Source organism: Lynx canadensis, chromosome C2, assembly GCF_007474595.2.
Source record: "Lynx canadensis isolate LIC74 chromosome C2, mLynCan4.pri.v2, whole genome shotgun sequence".
In the NCBI taxonomy this organism is placed as follows: domain Eukaryota; kingdom Metazoa; phylum Chordata; class Mammalia; order Carnivora; family Felidae; genus Lynx; species Lynx canadensis.
Genome location: NC_044311.2, coordinates 90,308,915 through 90,325,585, shown reverse-complemented (window position 1 = coordinate 90,325,585; position 16,671 = coordinate 90,308,915). Strand labels below are relative to the sequence as shown.

The 16,671-nt window shown below is 46.8% G+C and overlaps 1 protein-coding gene across 1 annotated transcript in view; it reads left to right on the top strand.

Annotated features, from left to right (window-relative positions):
- Positions 1–16,671, top strand: part of PDIA5 (protein disulfide isomerase family A member 5) — a 90,573-nt gene that overhangs the window by 33,895 nt on the left and 40,007 nt on the right. The window contains 5 exon segments of the mRNA XM_030329931.1: positions 3,663–3,705; positions 3,708–3,754; positions 8,120–8,167; positions 8,169–8,181; positions 14,679–14,746. Coding sequence (XP_030185791.1) covers positions 3,663–3,705; positions 3,708–3,754; positions 8,120–8,167; positions 8,169–8,181; positions 14,679–14,746 — 219 coding nt within the window.

Genomic DNA, 16,671 nt, shown 5'->3' with positions numbered 1-16,671 from the left:
TGGGGGGCACTTAGCACAGGGTGCAGGACACGGGCAGGTTGGCACCTGTTGGCTGATGCACTTCATTCGATGACACGCCGATGTCACTGAGTCATTCCCCTGCTACAAGTCCGATTTAGCAGTGGATGGAAAAGCATCAGTGAAAATAGGTGTGGAAGGTCTTTGACCCGCCGCCCTGAGTCTTCGATTGCCTTTGGATTCCCTCCTTTAGCTACCATTCTCTTCCCTCAGACAAGTCTTCTCCTATCTCTGGTCCGGGCGGCATGCCTCTGCCCCGTCTGGGGCCTGTATTTCTTCTGTTCTCAACATAGACTGAACTTATTTTTTTCAGACTCTCCTGCTTTGCGCTCCTCTTTCTGTCTCTCTTTCTCCATCTCCTTCCATTCTTCCTGTTCATCCATCCGTGCAAGCTGTCAGTGTCCCACTCTTCTACCGCTCTTCCTCGGCTCCCTGGCACTTCTTGCTTTACTACCAGCACTCGTTCTTTTTTAAGTTGCTACAGCTTTACCTTATACAGATTCAGCTGATTACTCATCTTAACACCCACTTAGACACTTAGAGAAAATTCTACCACCTAGAGTTTCTTAACCTCTTGTTCTGTGTTAAGATGTCAGCTGAAGCCCTCAGAGAGAAACAACACTCCCCAGGAACAACGTGTAGCCGGGCAGGGCAGGGGAAGTGCTATGCAGTGATGGAAGGGGGTGCCGGGGGCTTTTAGTTTTGTCTTTGGAGGCTGTGTTCAGTTTACATTTAGCGGCTCCCTCTGAGCAGTCTGTCCTGGGATCATGGAGCAGGAATAGCAGCTGCTCAGGAACTGTAGTAGCAAGGAGCTACTGAAGGAGCAAGGAGCCCAAGTGGTCTGAACTTGCCTAGGTCAGGAGGCTGAGTCCTGTCCTCTGTCCACCCCTTACAAAGACCAGGTGTGTGGCATTTGCTCACTCTTCATCCTTCCTAGTATTTCTGCATCAATAAGTTGGAGAAGCAGGCTGAGCGTTGGACAGGGTCAGAGTCTTTAGTGGAGAGAGGGCATCCTTAGTTCAAAGGTTCCCAAAGCCCACAGGGTCATCAGGGACTGGGGTAGGGTCCCTGGAGTTCTCAGGGCAAGGGTAAGCAGCATATTGTTTCCCATAACTGCCTGATGGCTTCTGCTCATCATTGAGCAGGAGCAGCTGAGACCAGTGCTCTCCTTGGTCACAGGTTGGTTTTCTTCTCAAGTTTCCTCCTGGGCCTCCATCTCCAGAGAGACAGAGGAGTCCCTGCCAGGGTTGGGTGTCCAGTTGCAGGTTCATGCTCTGACTATTGTTGCTGTCGTCCTGTGTGGTTCTGGGGGGGCCCAGTCACAGGCACCACGACTGTGGCCCTAAAGAAGCCAGAGACCAGACAAGTGAGGGTTAAAGAGCAGGAAGCTCAAAGAGGGGAACTTCCTGTATAAGTGGCCTTTTGCTGGTCAGGAGTCTGTCCTGCAAAATCCTTATTATGTGTCAGTGGTGAGGACTGGAGATGCTGGAAGCCAGGATTCAGAGGACCCTCTGACAACCTTCTCCCAAGACCATGTAGCTATGAGTGTGGTTTCCCAGACGTGAAGATGTCCTGAAACCAAGTGTGGGTGTGGGCCATTTCCCTGGCATTCAGAGCACCCAGGACAGGATGGCTGAGGGAGTGGGGTGTTCCCCATGCGGCTCCCTGCAGATTTTTCCACCCAAGATCTCATCGGTTACAGTGCTTTGGAGACAACCTATGGATGGAATCACTCAACTTCAGTTAAACAAGAATAATCTCACCTGAAAAGCAAAAGATTGCTAGTATGATTATTTCAGTTCTTACGTTAGAAGAGGTGGCTCCTTCCTCTTTGCATCCACTTTTGTCTTTCTCCTTGATGCTGAGGCAGGGGTGGGAGTCGGGGAATGGGAGATGGTGCTAACCCTTTAACTCTGCTTGTGCTGGTGCGTGGACAGGAGGCCCCTGAGAGCAATAGTTCCTAACCGATTTTGGGGTTCCTTGTCCCACTGAGAATCGACTGAAAGGCATGGATCTTCTCCCTAGAAACAGTGTGTTTGCATGAAGTAAATGTAAAATGTTGTCGTGTGAGTAAATGTAAATGTTAAGTAAAGTAACATAAAGAGTAATGCTTTCATGTGAGGCTGGGGTTTCACAGACCCCTGAAGGCTGCCTGTGTACCCAAGATTGAGAACCCCTGCACCAGGCATTTTCTGAAACAGGTGGGCAGCTGTAAGCATCTTTCTCACATGGCCCAGGTGGGCAGGTGCCTGTGCAGCTGTGGGTGAATATGGGTTTCAGGAGGCCCTCCAGTTCCATTCTGGCTTATACTGTCACAGGGAAGCTTTGACAGGGACAGAGGAGGCAGACCTGCCTTTGCCATGTGGAAATGGCCCTCTCTTCTTGCCAGAAGGCGTTTCACAGCCCCATTTGGAACAGCAAGGGAGCATTACCTGAATGAAATTCTACGAAATCTTAGCTGTCTTCACCATTTTTTCCATAGTAGCTCTTCCCAAATAATAAGCTCACAGAGGTCCTGTGTGCGTGACCAGTGGATGGCTGAATGCACAGCCTCCCTAAGAACGTGTTTCCTTTTCTCACCTCAGCCCTCCTCCCTCCCACCACACTTGTGGACACATTCAGGTTGTCATCTGCTCTTTGGGACTTGATCGAAGTGGACAGAAGTCACAAAATCTTGCATCAATTGGGGACGCTGAAGGCTCTGTCTGTTGGCATGGAAGCCAGCAACTCCCCTCCAGGGTTGAAGGGATGGAGGGTTGGCTGGTTCTGGTATTCGTTCCTGGCTCTCATAGACTTTGAGCACCATTTCCCAGAGTGGCTGTCTGAGGGAAGGCTGCTTCTGGTCCTGGACCAGTGAAGTGTGGCAGAGATAGAGAGCAGTAGTAGAGGGACGGCGGCCTCCACATGGGAAGATTGTGTCTTTCCCAGAGGGAGTGAGATTTGAGTCATTGTCCACATGACAAAGGCTAGGTAAGTCCTTTATCCTGGAAGGTCCTTGTCAGAATCTTCATCCTGGGCATGTAGAGGGAGGGTATTCAGGCAAGTAGGCAGTCACAGAGATGAGCACCCTGCCCCTGGGGGCTTCCCGGCTTGAGCTCCTCAGGGATGATCAAGATTTAACGCACTCTCAAACCAGTTTAGATCACAAAATATTGAGCAGGTGGCAATTAGGTGTGCTTACCTGCTTGTGTGGTCGGCAGTTTTGGAGGCTGCACAAATGTGGAATCCTTGGACAGGACTGGAGACCTTTATTCAAGTTGATCAGAAAGGCTTCCTGGAGGAGATGAGACTTAGAAGCATGAGCCTGTCTCTGGTTTGACTAAGCCAATGAATTGTCTCAAATCTCCTCTTTGATGTCCATGAAGAAGCACAGTAGGTATGGATCAGCTGACCAGATTAAGGTGTTCACGTGGCTGAAAAATTTTGGTGGAGGCGGTGGGGGTGCATTTTTTAGGGCCCTCAGCAGTGAAGTCAGTGGGCAATGGAATGGCACCCCTGCCCCCACGGGGTTGCCCACGTGCGACATGCAGACCCTCTCCAGGCACGTGGGTCTCTGGGCAGAGAGGATGGGGCAGGTTCCTGATTCCCCACCTCCCTCTTTTCCTGGCTAAAACGACTTTTCCCTTCTTTGTTCTTTTCCTCAGTCTATAGTGGCCTTTCTGAAGGATCCAAAAGGGCCTCCACTGTGGAGGAAGATCCTGGAGCCAAAGACGTTGTCCACATTGACAGTGAAAAGGTAACTTATTTGCATCGATTCTGGTGGACACTGGAAGCTTCCCCCAACCAGGGTCTCCTAGGAGGGATGCCCAAAGAAATGAGGAATGGGACTTTTCAGAGACCAGTTGTACTTTTCCTCCAAGGGAGCCGGGCCCCTAGGCCCCTAATATTTGTTCTCCTTCCCAGCTCCATGACGGAACCCACAGGAGATCACAGACTGGCTGCCTGAGACCTTGCCTGAGACCTTCCCATTCTTCACTGCCTTATTTAATGTATTTTAATGTGTTTAGATTTTTCTCAGAGAAATATCCATTTAAAAAGCCTTTCCTTATTATGTAACCCAGTCATTGCTGGGATTGGCTCTGTGTGTGGTGTGTGTGTGTGTGTGTTTAAAAGTAAGTTTTGTTTTTTGTTTTCTTTAAGAATAATCTCAGAGGTTTGGGTTGGAGTTCCAGAGACTTGGGTCAGATCTCTATACTTCTAAGTCATGTAAATTTGAGCAAATTATTTACCCTCTTAGTTTTAATTTCTGGATTTGGCTGGCTAGGGAGTTAGGGAGTAGAACAGTGGTTCTGATTTATAGTCTCCATACAACCTGACCCTCCTTTATTTTTTTTTTTTTTTTTTTTTAATTTTTTTTTTCAACGTTTATTTATTTTTTGGGACAGAGAGAGACAGAGCATGAACGGGGGAGGGGCAGAGAGAGAGGGAGACACAGAATCGGAAACAGGCTCCAGGCTCCGAGCCATCAGCCCAGAGCCTGACGCGGGGCTCGAACTCACGGACCGCGAGATCGTGACCTGGCTGAAGTCGGAACGCTTAACCGACTGCGCCACCCAGGCGTCACCGGACCCTTCCTTTCTAAGCCTGCCCCACCCGACCTGAATGTACATCTTTATCCATGTATTGTGACACGTGCATACCTCATTTGTTTGGCTGTGTCTTCACCTAAGGATGGGCAAGAATGTCTTGTTATATTCCAGATGGTCTGTGAGGCAGGCAGTGCTATTTTGTAGATGGAAGGAGAATGTCCTTTTTTTAAAAATCTATGAAATACTGTTGACATACAGTGCTATATTAGTTTCAGATATATACATAGTGATTCGACAGTTCTACATATTACAGAGTGCTCACCCATGAGAAGTGTGGTTACCATCTGTCATGATACAAAGTTATGGCAGTATTACTGACTCTGTTCCCTTTGTTGTACTTTTCATCTCTGTGACTTATTTCTCTTATAATTAGACATTTATACCTCTTTTAAAAATTTTTTTTTAATGTTTTATTTTTGAGAGAGAGAGAGAGAGAGAGAGAGAGAATGCAAGCAGGGGATGGGCCAGAGAAAGAGGGAGATACGGAATCCAAGCAGGCTCCATGCTCTGAGGTGTCAGCACAGAGCTCAATGTGGGGCTGGAACCCACAGACTGTGAGATCCTGACCTGAGATGAAGTCGGACACTAAACTGACTGAACCACCCAGGCACTTCTGGATGTTTATACCTCTTAATCCCTTCACCTGTTTCACTTATGCCCCCACTCCCTTCGCTCTGGCAACCACCAGTTTTTCTCTGGTTTTATCAGTCTGTTTTTATTTGTTTGGTTTTGTTTGTTTATTTTGTTTCTTAGATTCCACATATAAGTGAAATCATATGGTATTTGTCTTTCTCTGAATTATTTCACTTAGCATTACTCTCTAGATCCATCCATGTTGCTGCAGATGGTAAGATCTCATTTTTTTTTTATGGCTGAGTAATATTCCATTGTTTGTTGTGTGTGTGTGTGTATATGTATATATGTATGTGTATATACACACACACCATATATATACACATACATACATACCACGTCTTCTTTATCCATTTATCAGTTGATGAACACTTGGGTTGCTTCTGTATCTTGGCTGTTGTAAAATAATGCTTCAGTAAACATAGGACATGTATATCTTTTCAAGTTAGTGTTTTATTTCTTTGGGTAAATACCGCTAGTGGGAATTTACTGGGTCTATATGGGATTTCTACTCTCAATTTTGGGTGAACCTCATACTCTGCATAGTGACTGCACCAGTTTATATTCCACCAGAGTGCATCCTCGCTAACACTTGTCATTTGTTTTTGTGATAGGAACTGGAGAAATGTTGTTCTATCTTGATAACATGAAATGTTACTTTTATATTCCTCTGCCTCCCCTCCCTTTTCATTTAAAATTATTGACCCTTAATGCTTGTTAATCCAGAAGAAAAGGATGCCATTTATACTTTCTGGAGGAGGGATCATGTGTGATCGTTACGGGCTGGGCAATTTGAATTAAGGGGCTGGCCATCAGCATTTCTCTGGGATAGAAAATGCCAGTATCATCAGAAGGTAAAAAGTATGTTGCGGCAGGGGAAGAGGGGCAATGTCAGGAGGTGGTGGCATCTGTGCCCGTAGTTATGAGGAAAACAAGCAGCCTAAACTCACTGTTGCTCGTGGGAAGATTTTGTGATAATGCATGTTTCTACGCCTTTCTGGACAGTGATTGCCTGCTGTCTCCCTTCCCCTGAGATGATCATGTCCTGAAACTCCTAAGATCGCTCTTCTGTAACTAGAAATATTAAGGAGAAAAAAAAATGTTTTCACACCTGTAGGCAATCCTCTTGTTATACTTGGTGCTGTTTTTCTCTTCTGTAGAAGTTTAAGGTACAGCTGCCTTCTGCTGATAGATCTCCACATAAAATAACTAAAAGTTCCCAATTCAAGTTAATTGCCAATTGTATTTGTGAGGTTAGTATTCTGCACTGTTGAAGGTAATTAAGCATCTTTTGAATGTAATGTAATGATTGTTACTACCCAGGGTATGAAACCAAATGGCTACAGGCTCAGAAAACCCCTTTTCTTCTCAGATCTCCAGGTTTTTTCTCCAGGGATTTCAGAAGATCATTTTCAAGCGTTTGCATTTTCTACCCATAGTCAGGGTCAAGATCTTAGTTGCTAATTCTGTTTTGTAAAATTATATAATTCTAGTTATGTAAACAAGGGTGAACATTTTCAGAATTTATTATAAAATGTTTAAATTCCTACAAAATATTTGTAATATTTTTTATCTAACTGAAAAATTATAAGCAATGCGTATTCATTGTTGAAAATTTAGAAAATACAGCTTAAGTTTAAAAAGAAAAACAAGTTACTTTATCCCTTCCCATTGAGAAGTACCCACTGCTGGTATTTTCTGTAGCCTTCCAGGCTTTCAACATAATGCATACATATTTTTACTCACAAAAGTGTCATTACATTTTATATGCTGCTTTCTAACTTGCTTTCTTCCCCCCACTTAACGTAACAGGCATATCTTATTGTGACATTAATATTCCTCTCATCGTTTTTAATGATGCAGTAGTATTCCATAGAGCGGGATGTACCCTCATCTATTTACCTAATGCCTTGTTGCTGCCAGAAAGCTGCATTTTGCAATCTCCTTTTACTTTCCTTATTATTCAAAGAGAAAAACCTCTAATTTTCTTCTATGGAAACTGGTTAGAGAAGCAAATTATTTTAATCAAAACATGCTTTGTCATTGCGTTTCTCTGCAGTCCTTGATAGATTTGCTTTTTCCGGAACATCGTTGACTTTCGTTGGAAGAAAGGTCTTTGACCCTGCTTTACACTGAAGTCTCTCCATTAGCACTGTTATGAAATATAAAAATGTCTTTTTTTTGCATTTATTGTATTATTTAACAATAATTATTTATTGCATAATAATGTGCCAGGCACCGTTTGGAGGGTTTTACAAATACAGATGATCTGTACCCCATGGGGGCAGGAGGGCATGCCTCATCTGTGTGTTCCTGTGCACACAATGGGCTCCTGGGCACATGGATGGTGGCGGTAGGGCTGGGGAAAGAGACAGTGGGTTTGGGTTAGCCCTGTGTGACCTTAACCAGCAGATCTCCGTCTAGCCAAGTTGGGCCACATGAAAACAACCAACCCCCTACAACCACAACCACTCCATAAATCACTTGAGGGGGCAGGCTGGTTGAGCCTCACAGGAACATAAATAGTTCCTTGCAGGTTTTTAATCATTCAGGTGGAGCTGCAAGTAAAGCTGGTAGCCGTGTCCTGACTACTTCATCATACCAGGTGGCCTTGGGAAAGCCATGTGCCCCCTTGGGGCCTCAGTTTCCTCATCTGTAATACTGCAGGGGTAGTACAGATTGTCTCGATCGTCCAGCTCCTGACAGGCCTGAAACTCTGGCTGCATGCCCAAACCCCATGTCAGACCATGGGACATCTGAAAATGCTGGACAGCTCCTTCCCACCATGGTGGTGCCCCACCCTCCAGAGCGAGGGGCATGTCGCCTCCCTGTTGTGTTATTGTGTGTGTGACCTGCCGTGTTCTCTCTTTGTGCCTCAGGACTTCAGACGGCTCCTGAAGAAGGAAGAGAAGCCCCTCCTGATGATGTTTTTATGCCCCCTGTGAGTGACCTTTCTCCTTTGGGCCAGAGTTCATTGTTCAGCCTCTTGGAGGGGCAGCTGGGGGTTGGGAGGCGGGGGACTGGGAACTAGCCCCAACTCTCTTTAGAATGTGAAGTGCGTCCCTCACCCCATCTCTCCGTCTGCCTCTTTGCCTTTTCATTTGGCTCCTCCCCTCCTACTGCTCTACATCAGTTTTTCTCTCACTAGAATCTGCATCCTTCTGCCCTCCTTGCACAAGCTCTATCTAGCAACAACACAGGTCTCTCCAGGTATTCCTTTCCCACCAGCTGTGTGCCTGGTGGAGCTATGTGCCGATTGGAGCCATGCCTCACCCTCTAGGTCCACTGCTGCTCACCAGCCAGAGCCTGGCCAGCCCCCCAAGGCAGCATTTGCCCAGCTCTGGCTCCTGCACACCTGTGCTGGTATCACCTGGGAGGTGTGGGGGAATCAGGACCAGGGAGAAAAAGGGCCTCATATTTTGGTTCATTCTCTAGATGAGGCACAAAGCCATAGGAACAGCAGAAAGATCATTGAGATGACAACCAGAAGACCCAGGTTCTAATTCCAGCTATGCCAACAATCGAACTGGGTGACCTTGGTCAAATCCTTTGCCTTCAAATCTTCATCTCAAATCCTTCACCGTCTCTGCCCCTCAGTTTCCATTGCTTTTAAAAATTTTTTTTTAATATTTACTTATTTTTGAGGAGGAGAGAGAGCGTGAGCAGGGAAGAGGCAGAGAGAGAGACACAGAATCTGAAGCAGATACCACGCTCCAAGCTGTCAGCACAGAGCCCGACATGGGGCTCGAACTCAGGAGCCATGAGATCATGACCTGAGCCAAAATCGGATGCTTAACCAACTGAGCTACTCAGGTGCCCCCACCCCCCTCAGTTTCCATTTCTATATGAAAAGAGAGTGTATCAGAGCAGTGGCTTTCAGACTTTTTGACTGTATTTCCTAGTATTAATTTAAAAATACTTTTCATGGCAACCTGGTGCTATAAGTATACATGTAACTTATATATACTTATAGTAAATAAGTTGACTAAGTAAATAAGCTGAAACCACAGTTTTACAAAACCATACTTACCCTTACTACTTGCCATCTACTCTGCCAGATATAGTATGCACTATTTCGTTTTTCTATTTTGTTTTATGTATGTATGTTTGTTTGTTTATATTTGAGAGAGAGACCAGAGCACAAGCCGGGAGGGGCAGAGAGAGAGGGAAACCAGAACCTGAAGCAGGCTCCAGACTCCTAGCTGTCAGCACAGAGACCGATGGCGGGGCCCAAACTCATAAGCCATGAGATCATGACCTGAGCTGAAGTCGGATGCTTTAACCAACTGAGCTAACCCATGCACCCCAGTCTATTTTGTTTTATTCAGAAGTTACTGGTTTTTCCTATAACCCTCTATTAGAGGGTCTGCAAACTATGGCCCGTGGGCTGTCCATCTTTTTTGGTAAGTTAATTTTTGTTGGAATAGACATATTCATTTGTTTATAGATTGTGGCTGCTTTCAAAAGCTAAGCAGAGTTAATTAGTTGATAGTATGTTCTACAAAGCCTCAAATATTCTGCCTGGGCCACCCTGGAGTCTAACAGGTCCCAACCCACAGATTGAAAAACCCTGGAATACAGCCTATGTAAGGCCCCTAGAGCTGTGGCTCTGTGATCTGCATAATGCCCTTCAGAAAACTAAAGACTGGAGAGAGAGGGGCCATGTGTGGTGGGATGTAGGTGTGCCCTGGCCTGTCCGTGGCTTGGAGGAGTATCAGTGGCTGTCATCCATCACCCCACAGTGGACTTCCTTCACACACCCCAGGCCCCTTTCCCCTCTGGTAACCACTGAACTATGAGTTTGTTTTTGTTTTGTTTTGTTTTGTTTAGTTTTTAGATTTCACATGGAAGTAAAATGATAAGGTTTTTGTCTTTCTCCTTCTGACTTATTTCACTAGCATAATGCCCTCAGCATCCATCCTTGTTGTTGCAGGGGGCAAGAGTTCATTATTTTTTATGGCTGAGTAGTAATTCTGTTGTGTATATATGTGTATGTGTATGTGTATGTGTATATATACTATATACACTATATATATACTATATATATATATATTGGTTATTGTAAATAATCCGCAATAAACATAGAGTGCATGTATCTTTTCAAATTAATGTTTTTATATTCTTCAGATAAATACTGTTCCAGTAGTGGAAACAGCTGGATCATACGGGAGTTGTATTCTTAATTTTTTGAGGAATCTCCATACTGTTTTCATAGTAGTTTACCAACGTACGTTTCCTACCAACAGTGTACAAGGGTTCCTATTTCTCCACATCTTTGCCAAACACTTGCTATTTCTTTTGATAAAATCCCTTCTGAAAGGCGTGGCACACAATGATATATCATTGTGGTTTGATTTGCATTTCCCTGATGAGTGATGTGACACTCTTTTCATGTGTCTGTGGCTCACTTGATTGTGTTGAATGATCCTTTAATGTATTGTTGAATTCGGTTTACTAATATTTTGATGAGGATTTTCACGTCTATGTTCATCAAGGATATTGGCCTATAATTTTCTCTTTTTGTGGTGTTCTTGTCTGGTTTTGGTATCAGAGTAACTGGCCTCATAAAATGTATTTGGAGTATTCCCCTCCTTTTCAGTGTTTTGAAAGAGTTAGAGGAGAACAGATATGAATCTTTGAATGTTTGAAAGAATTTATCAGTGAAGCTGTCTGGTCCTGGACTTTTGTTTTGGCAGGTTTTTGGATTACTGATTCAATCTCATTGCTAGTAATTGGTCTATTCAGGTTTTCTGTTTCTTACTGATTTAGTCCTAGAAGATTATAGGTTCTAGGAATTTGCATATTTCTTCTAAATTATCCAATTTTTTTTGGTGACTAATTGGTCCATACTAGTCTCTTAGGATCCTTTGTATTTCTATGATGTGAGTTGTAACTTCTCATTTCAGTTCTATTTACTCTTGTAAGCCTGCCTTGAATCCCTTTTCTTGAGAAGTTCTTTGGACAAAGACCCCTCCCATTTCCACCTGAATGATCATGCCTCCCAAGATGGCTGCCCTTTTATGAGGTTCTGGTGGTTCTGTGGTTAGTCACCATAACAATAGCCTGTCCCCAGCCCCTGTTGATTGATGGGTATCCCCTAACCCAGCCTCCTCTCAGATACCTTGCTGGCCTTAAGGGTGTGCTTGCCTATAGAAAGGAGGCCCTGGTGTCCTACTTCTAGTTAGATCAGGCTTTGCTCAGAATGGTCATGCACTTTAACCTTGGGTCATTCTCTCTTTAATGTTCACTGGTTGGTTTCACGCCTTTTTGTTTTTCCTTGGAGGGATCTTATTAACTGCTTAGCTGTGAGTTGCTTCAGGAATTGTCCTGCCTACCCAGCCACTTGAGGAGAGGGCCCCTTTGGTTTATCTCAGAACCTTTCAGGATTCAATGTATGGGCTAGATGAGATTAAAACCGAGTGTATGTCTGTAATAGTTCGTGTCACAGGCAGGATCATGGTATAGTCGTGTGGGGTTCATTAAATGACACTAGTCCATCACTTACAAAGGTGGTTCCCTAGCAGTTTGCGCTGGAATGTGTGTGCCATCTCCCCCACCCCTTTTCCCAGGCTGTCTGGGAGGGTGCCCATCCTCCTCCCCATAGCAGGCAGAGAGGCATGCATAGTTATTACCTTTATATATGGAAAGTGGGATAGAAGTTAGGTCCCTTGTTGGTGTCACAGAGCAGTTAGTAGTTGAGAAGGGAGGATGAAAACTTGAAGCCGTTAAGTTCAAATTGTGAAGGGGTCAGACTGGATGGCCTCCTGGGTCCCAGGTAACCTCAGGACTCTTTGTTGTTGTTTTTGTTGAAACAGACGTGTGCTTTTTATTATACTAGTCCACTCAAGCCTTCATGGCCTCATAATTCAGCTTATTCCTGGAACACACCAGTTCCCTAACTGGGAAGTCTTTTAGGACTCTGATCCTTTGATCATGTTTGGGGTGAATGAACCCAAAGGCAGTGGGAGGCTTTACTTGTGACAAGGAATCTGGGTCCCTGGGACCTATTGTTTATTCAGTCAATGTTGACAGAATTAGTGAGAAAATAAAAGGGTGACCACTCTAACTTTCAGGGTTTGAGAGTGACAATTAGTCTTATCTCTTCCTGTGCCTCCTGGTTGAATCCATTGAAAGAGAGATTCAGATAGGGATCATGGTACCAGCTCTATTTTTGGTCAAGTTAAATGGAAACTGGCTTGGTCTTGTAGCTTCCTATTACTCTTCCCTCACCTCTTCACCTCACTAACTTCTTCTCCAGAGCTGCTGGGCTCCACCCATGGGGATTTGGGGGGGACATGATGGTAATGTTGCTGCAGGCTGCAGACGGGCAGAGCAGGGAAAAGAGACGCCACCCCCTGTGGGAGTAGTTCATAAATTTAAGCCCCTGACTGATGTGGCCCAGTGGGCGTCAGACTCCCACCATCTCATCAAGCACTGAATAAGAGTAGATGACTCCCAGTTGCACTCCCCCCCCTGCCCCCGACCTTATTTTCCCTCCTGGGAGTGACATCCTCTGTCCCCTGTGGAGTGTTCGCCCACTGCAGACCTAGCAGGTGCAGACACTCAGGTCGTGTATTGACAGTGCCTGTCCTTGCTGAGCGTCCGGCTCTGTCCTCCCAAGTGTTGGCTCTGCCCCTCAGCCTCCAGGGGAGACTCTGTGTCCACTCCATAGATGGGAAAGCTGAGGCTCAGACTACTCGCTCAGTCTTAGCACAGGCAGCAGACAGTCAAGGGGAGACCTGGGTCTCATGCTCCCCAGAGCTGAGCATCTTGTTTTGCTGTGTGCCCCCCGTTGTCCCTGCTGTGTGTCATCCCCATGGAGCATGGGCACCTGGCTGGGTCGGCCTTGTTGTCCCTGTTTCCCTCCTCTGGGAGTGTCCCACCATGGGAACAGTGTCCCCTGACAAATGTCACGTTCTTTTCTTCATGACACTTGTGGGGATGGGGCTGTGTGTGGAGAGCTGATGGAGAAAGGTGCATCTTGTCTTCTGAGGACAGATGCTGCGGGCTGTCCTTGCAACCACTCCCACACTCCTGAGTCCCCTGAGTCTGAGCCTGAACTAATGGCATGAACCTAAGCCCAGGCTGGTGTGTGTACAGTGTGTGTCCGTCTGTCTGCTGGGCAGGAATGTCACAGGAGGACCATGGGCATTTGGGGAGTTCCATGTCAAAACCCCCTGCATCACATTTGGTCCAGCGGACTTGTGCTGGGGAGGTTCTGTGGAACCTTGGACCTGCTCACAGTTCTCCAGTGTCTGTATCTGTCTGGCCCTGTGGGTGAGAGGCACCTCTCTGATCTGTATTACTCTGCCCAAGTCTGCCAAGGTGTTAGCTAAACACGGATTAGAGCTTGTCCACCTACTGCTGCTTGGCCCTGTCCCCACTGTCATGTTGAGATGAGATCCAGCCTGACACAGGGGTCTGGTCAGCTTTGGTGTCTACAGCCTTTAAGTGCATCTCAAAGCCTTTTTGCAGCAGAGCGGCTGTCAGAAAGAGTAACATCCTGACATGTCTGAATTCCTTATGTCTGAAGAAACTGGTACATGTGTCCTGTGGGATCACTATGGAATGTGGCCTGCTCTGATCGATGCGGGGGGGCGGGGTGGGCGGAGAGGTTTTTAAAGCAAGGTTGCTCTGAAGTAGTAGTGGATGTTTGGGGCCTGGCTGTCTTGGCCCTGTGTCCCCCAAGGCTTGGGGGCCTTCATCATCCCAGGAGAAGAGTGACCACAGAACCCCACAGAGGGTTGAGCCAGAGACATCAAGAATCCTCCATGTCAGAGCTGGAAGGGGCCTGAGGTTGTCTGCTCAAACCCTCCTCATTTGCCAGAAGGAGCCATCACCCAGAGAGCCATGTCCAGGGCCACCATGCAGTGCATCCAGGGAAGACAGGCCCTCAGGTGTGCCAATCCTGGCCTGGTGCGCCTCCTGCAAGGCCAGAGTCAGTATTTCACACCCAGCCCGTCTCCACTCACTGCCCAGTTATTCTTGTTGCTTAAGAAAGGGGCATGGAAATCCCAAGAGTCATTGTACCCGTGGTTGCACATTTTTTCTTCCTAATGGCATCTGATTCAGGTTCATTTACAGTCCCTGACTGTGCTTTCCTGTCACCTGTTCGGGTTCCCTGTATTCCGTTGAACTCATGATCAGCCCTAAGCTATTCACGCTTTGACCTTCTCCAGCTGTGTCACATTTGCTTAGTCAGTCCCACATTTATCGAGGGACTGCCGGCTGTGTCGTGATCTACACTATCAAGATTGTAAGCTCTTTGGAGGGCAGGGCCTCTATTCCTTCTGTGTCCTCAGGGTCAGCAGCAGTCCTGCTCTTCTGCAGGCTGAATAAATGTTTGCTGGCAGAGATTAGCCTGAGGGGAGGGAAGCCAGGGCATAGGGGTCCAGCACCCACCGTAACCGAGTTTGTTTCTCTTCTATCTGTGACCAGGGTGCAGCGTGTGCAAGAGGATAATGCCACATTTCCAGAAGGCCGCGACCCAGCTGCGAGGCCACGTTGTGAGTGAGGCCCATGGGCCTGGCAGGGCTGGCCGGCTCCCAGACTTCTCCCTCTCACCTGGAGAGGCAGTGGGAGGAAGGGGCCTAGGGTGCAGGGAGAGGGCAGGTCTGCAAATCTCAGGAGTCACCCTACCGCTGCCCTGGGCATGTGACTCAGACCTGTTCTTGGTGGATGGCAAGAACTCCCCAGAGTTGCTGGGACCAGGAGAGTTCAGTGCTTGTCCAAGCAAGGCCAGTGATGAAATAACCAGGAAACCAGCAAGAAGCCCAGGTGGTATTGCTGGGTGGCCAGGGGCCATCAGCAGAGCATCAGGGCTCCAGAATTACTGGGGCTGGGCTCCAAAGCAGGCCAAGGCTCCTGGTGCTGGGCAGCCCAGTGGCGGCAAAGGGGGCATGGTGACCAGTGGTGGGCCCAAAGCACAAGCAGATTCACGGGGAAGTTCCTGCCAGGCTTATCAGGGATCTGTTTTATGTGGGGCTGGAGGAGCCGTGGAAACGACAGCAGAAAGAGGCAGTCCAGGTGGGGAGTCGGACACCCGAACGCGCAGGCGCTCTCTGAAGGAGAGTGTGCAGTGTGTTGTGTGGGGGGTGGGGGGTGAAGCAGACAGGAGGCAGGGTTGTGTCAGGAATGCCCATCTTTCAGGGACAGGAGGGGGAAGAGGAGCCCCTGAGGAAACGAGCCTCGGGAAGGAAGAACAACCAGGATGGTGCAGCAAGGGCAGGGGAGACTGGACAGTCAGACCTCACCAGGCTGAGGACCACTCACTGATGGTCCCAGTCATCTCTGGGCAGCCTCCACCTGCCAGCCTGTCTCTTCTGTGCCACGGTGTCTCTCTAGTTTTTGCTCATTCCCTGAGCCACACAAATACCGAGGGTTTTTGTTTCGTTTTTGTTGGTGGTAACAGAAAAATAACTGTTGGCCCCTCTAGGGAGCATGGAAAAATCCATATGCTTTTCATGAAGGTTGTGGGGAGGAGAGCCATCACCATGGTGGGGCTGGCCAAAGTCCCACTAAGGGAGTTCTGATTTCTTAAAACTGAATCATGATCTTTACAGATCAAATGAAGTTGGTGATTAGTTCAGAGTCAATTTAAAAAGTTACATGGGCATGGTGACACAGCCCTGCTAGCCTAGCCTGCTACAAGCCTGGGTTGTAAAGAACCAGTGCTTTCTCTTTTGACCTCATCTGGGGCAATACCAAGGTCCTGCTTGTTTATCACTAATGAATTTTAGCAACTCACCTGAGATGTTTGGCCTCGGGGCACACATACATCACTTGGGGGAAGTTTCACTTCGCATTTGGGGCCTTAATAGATAGCATATATGACGATTATTTCGCCTGGAGAAAAGACTTAATTATCCAGTGTTCTCCCTACTCATAACTCGCATACCCTTAGAAAACTTCTCCACTCAACTTCCTAACTCTGTGGTGTGGTGGAAGTTAAATAGCTCCAGCCCCAGTCACATCACAAATATCTGGCCAGCCCCACCAAAGCAGATAGGTCTTGGTGCTATTCTTGTGCACCTTCTGGAAGGTTCCCAGCCAATGCTGCATCTACCTGCTAAACTCAGTGTTCCAGTCCCCTTCCATGCTCCCATAGAGTTTGTCCTTGCCGTGCATAGCCAGGTCTGCTCATCTTTGCTTGTATTCCAGATCACTTCCTTCACCAGTTGCTACTAATTATAGTATGATTTTCTCACTGTAGTGTGAGCTTCTTGAGCACTGGGACACTCTTTGGTTCACATCTGTTTCTTCAACCACAGAGCACAGGGCCAAGCTTGTGGTACCCCATACATACGGATAAGTGAATGAATGAATGTGTGGCTTATCACTCTTGAGCACATTTTATTTTAAGCTCGGTATTTACATTAAAAATGTTTCTCTTTTTGAAGGAATTCAGAGCATCAGTTATTAAGGACAGAGA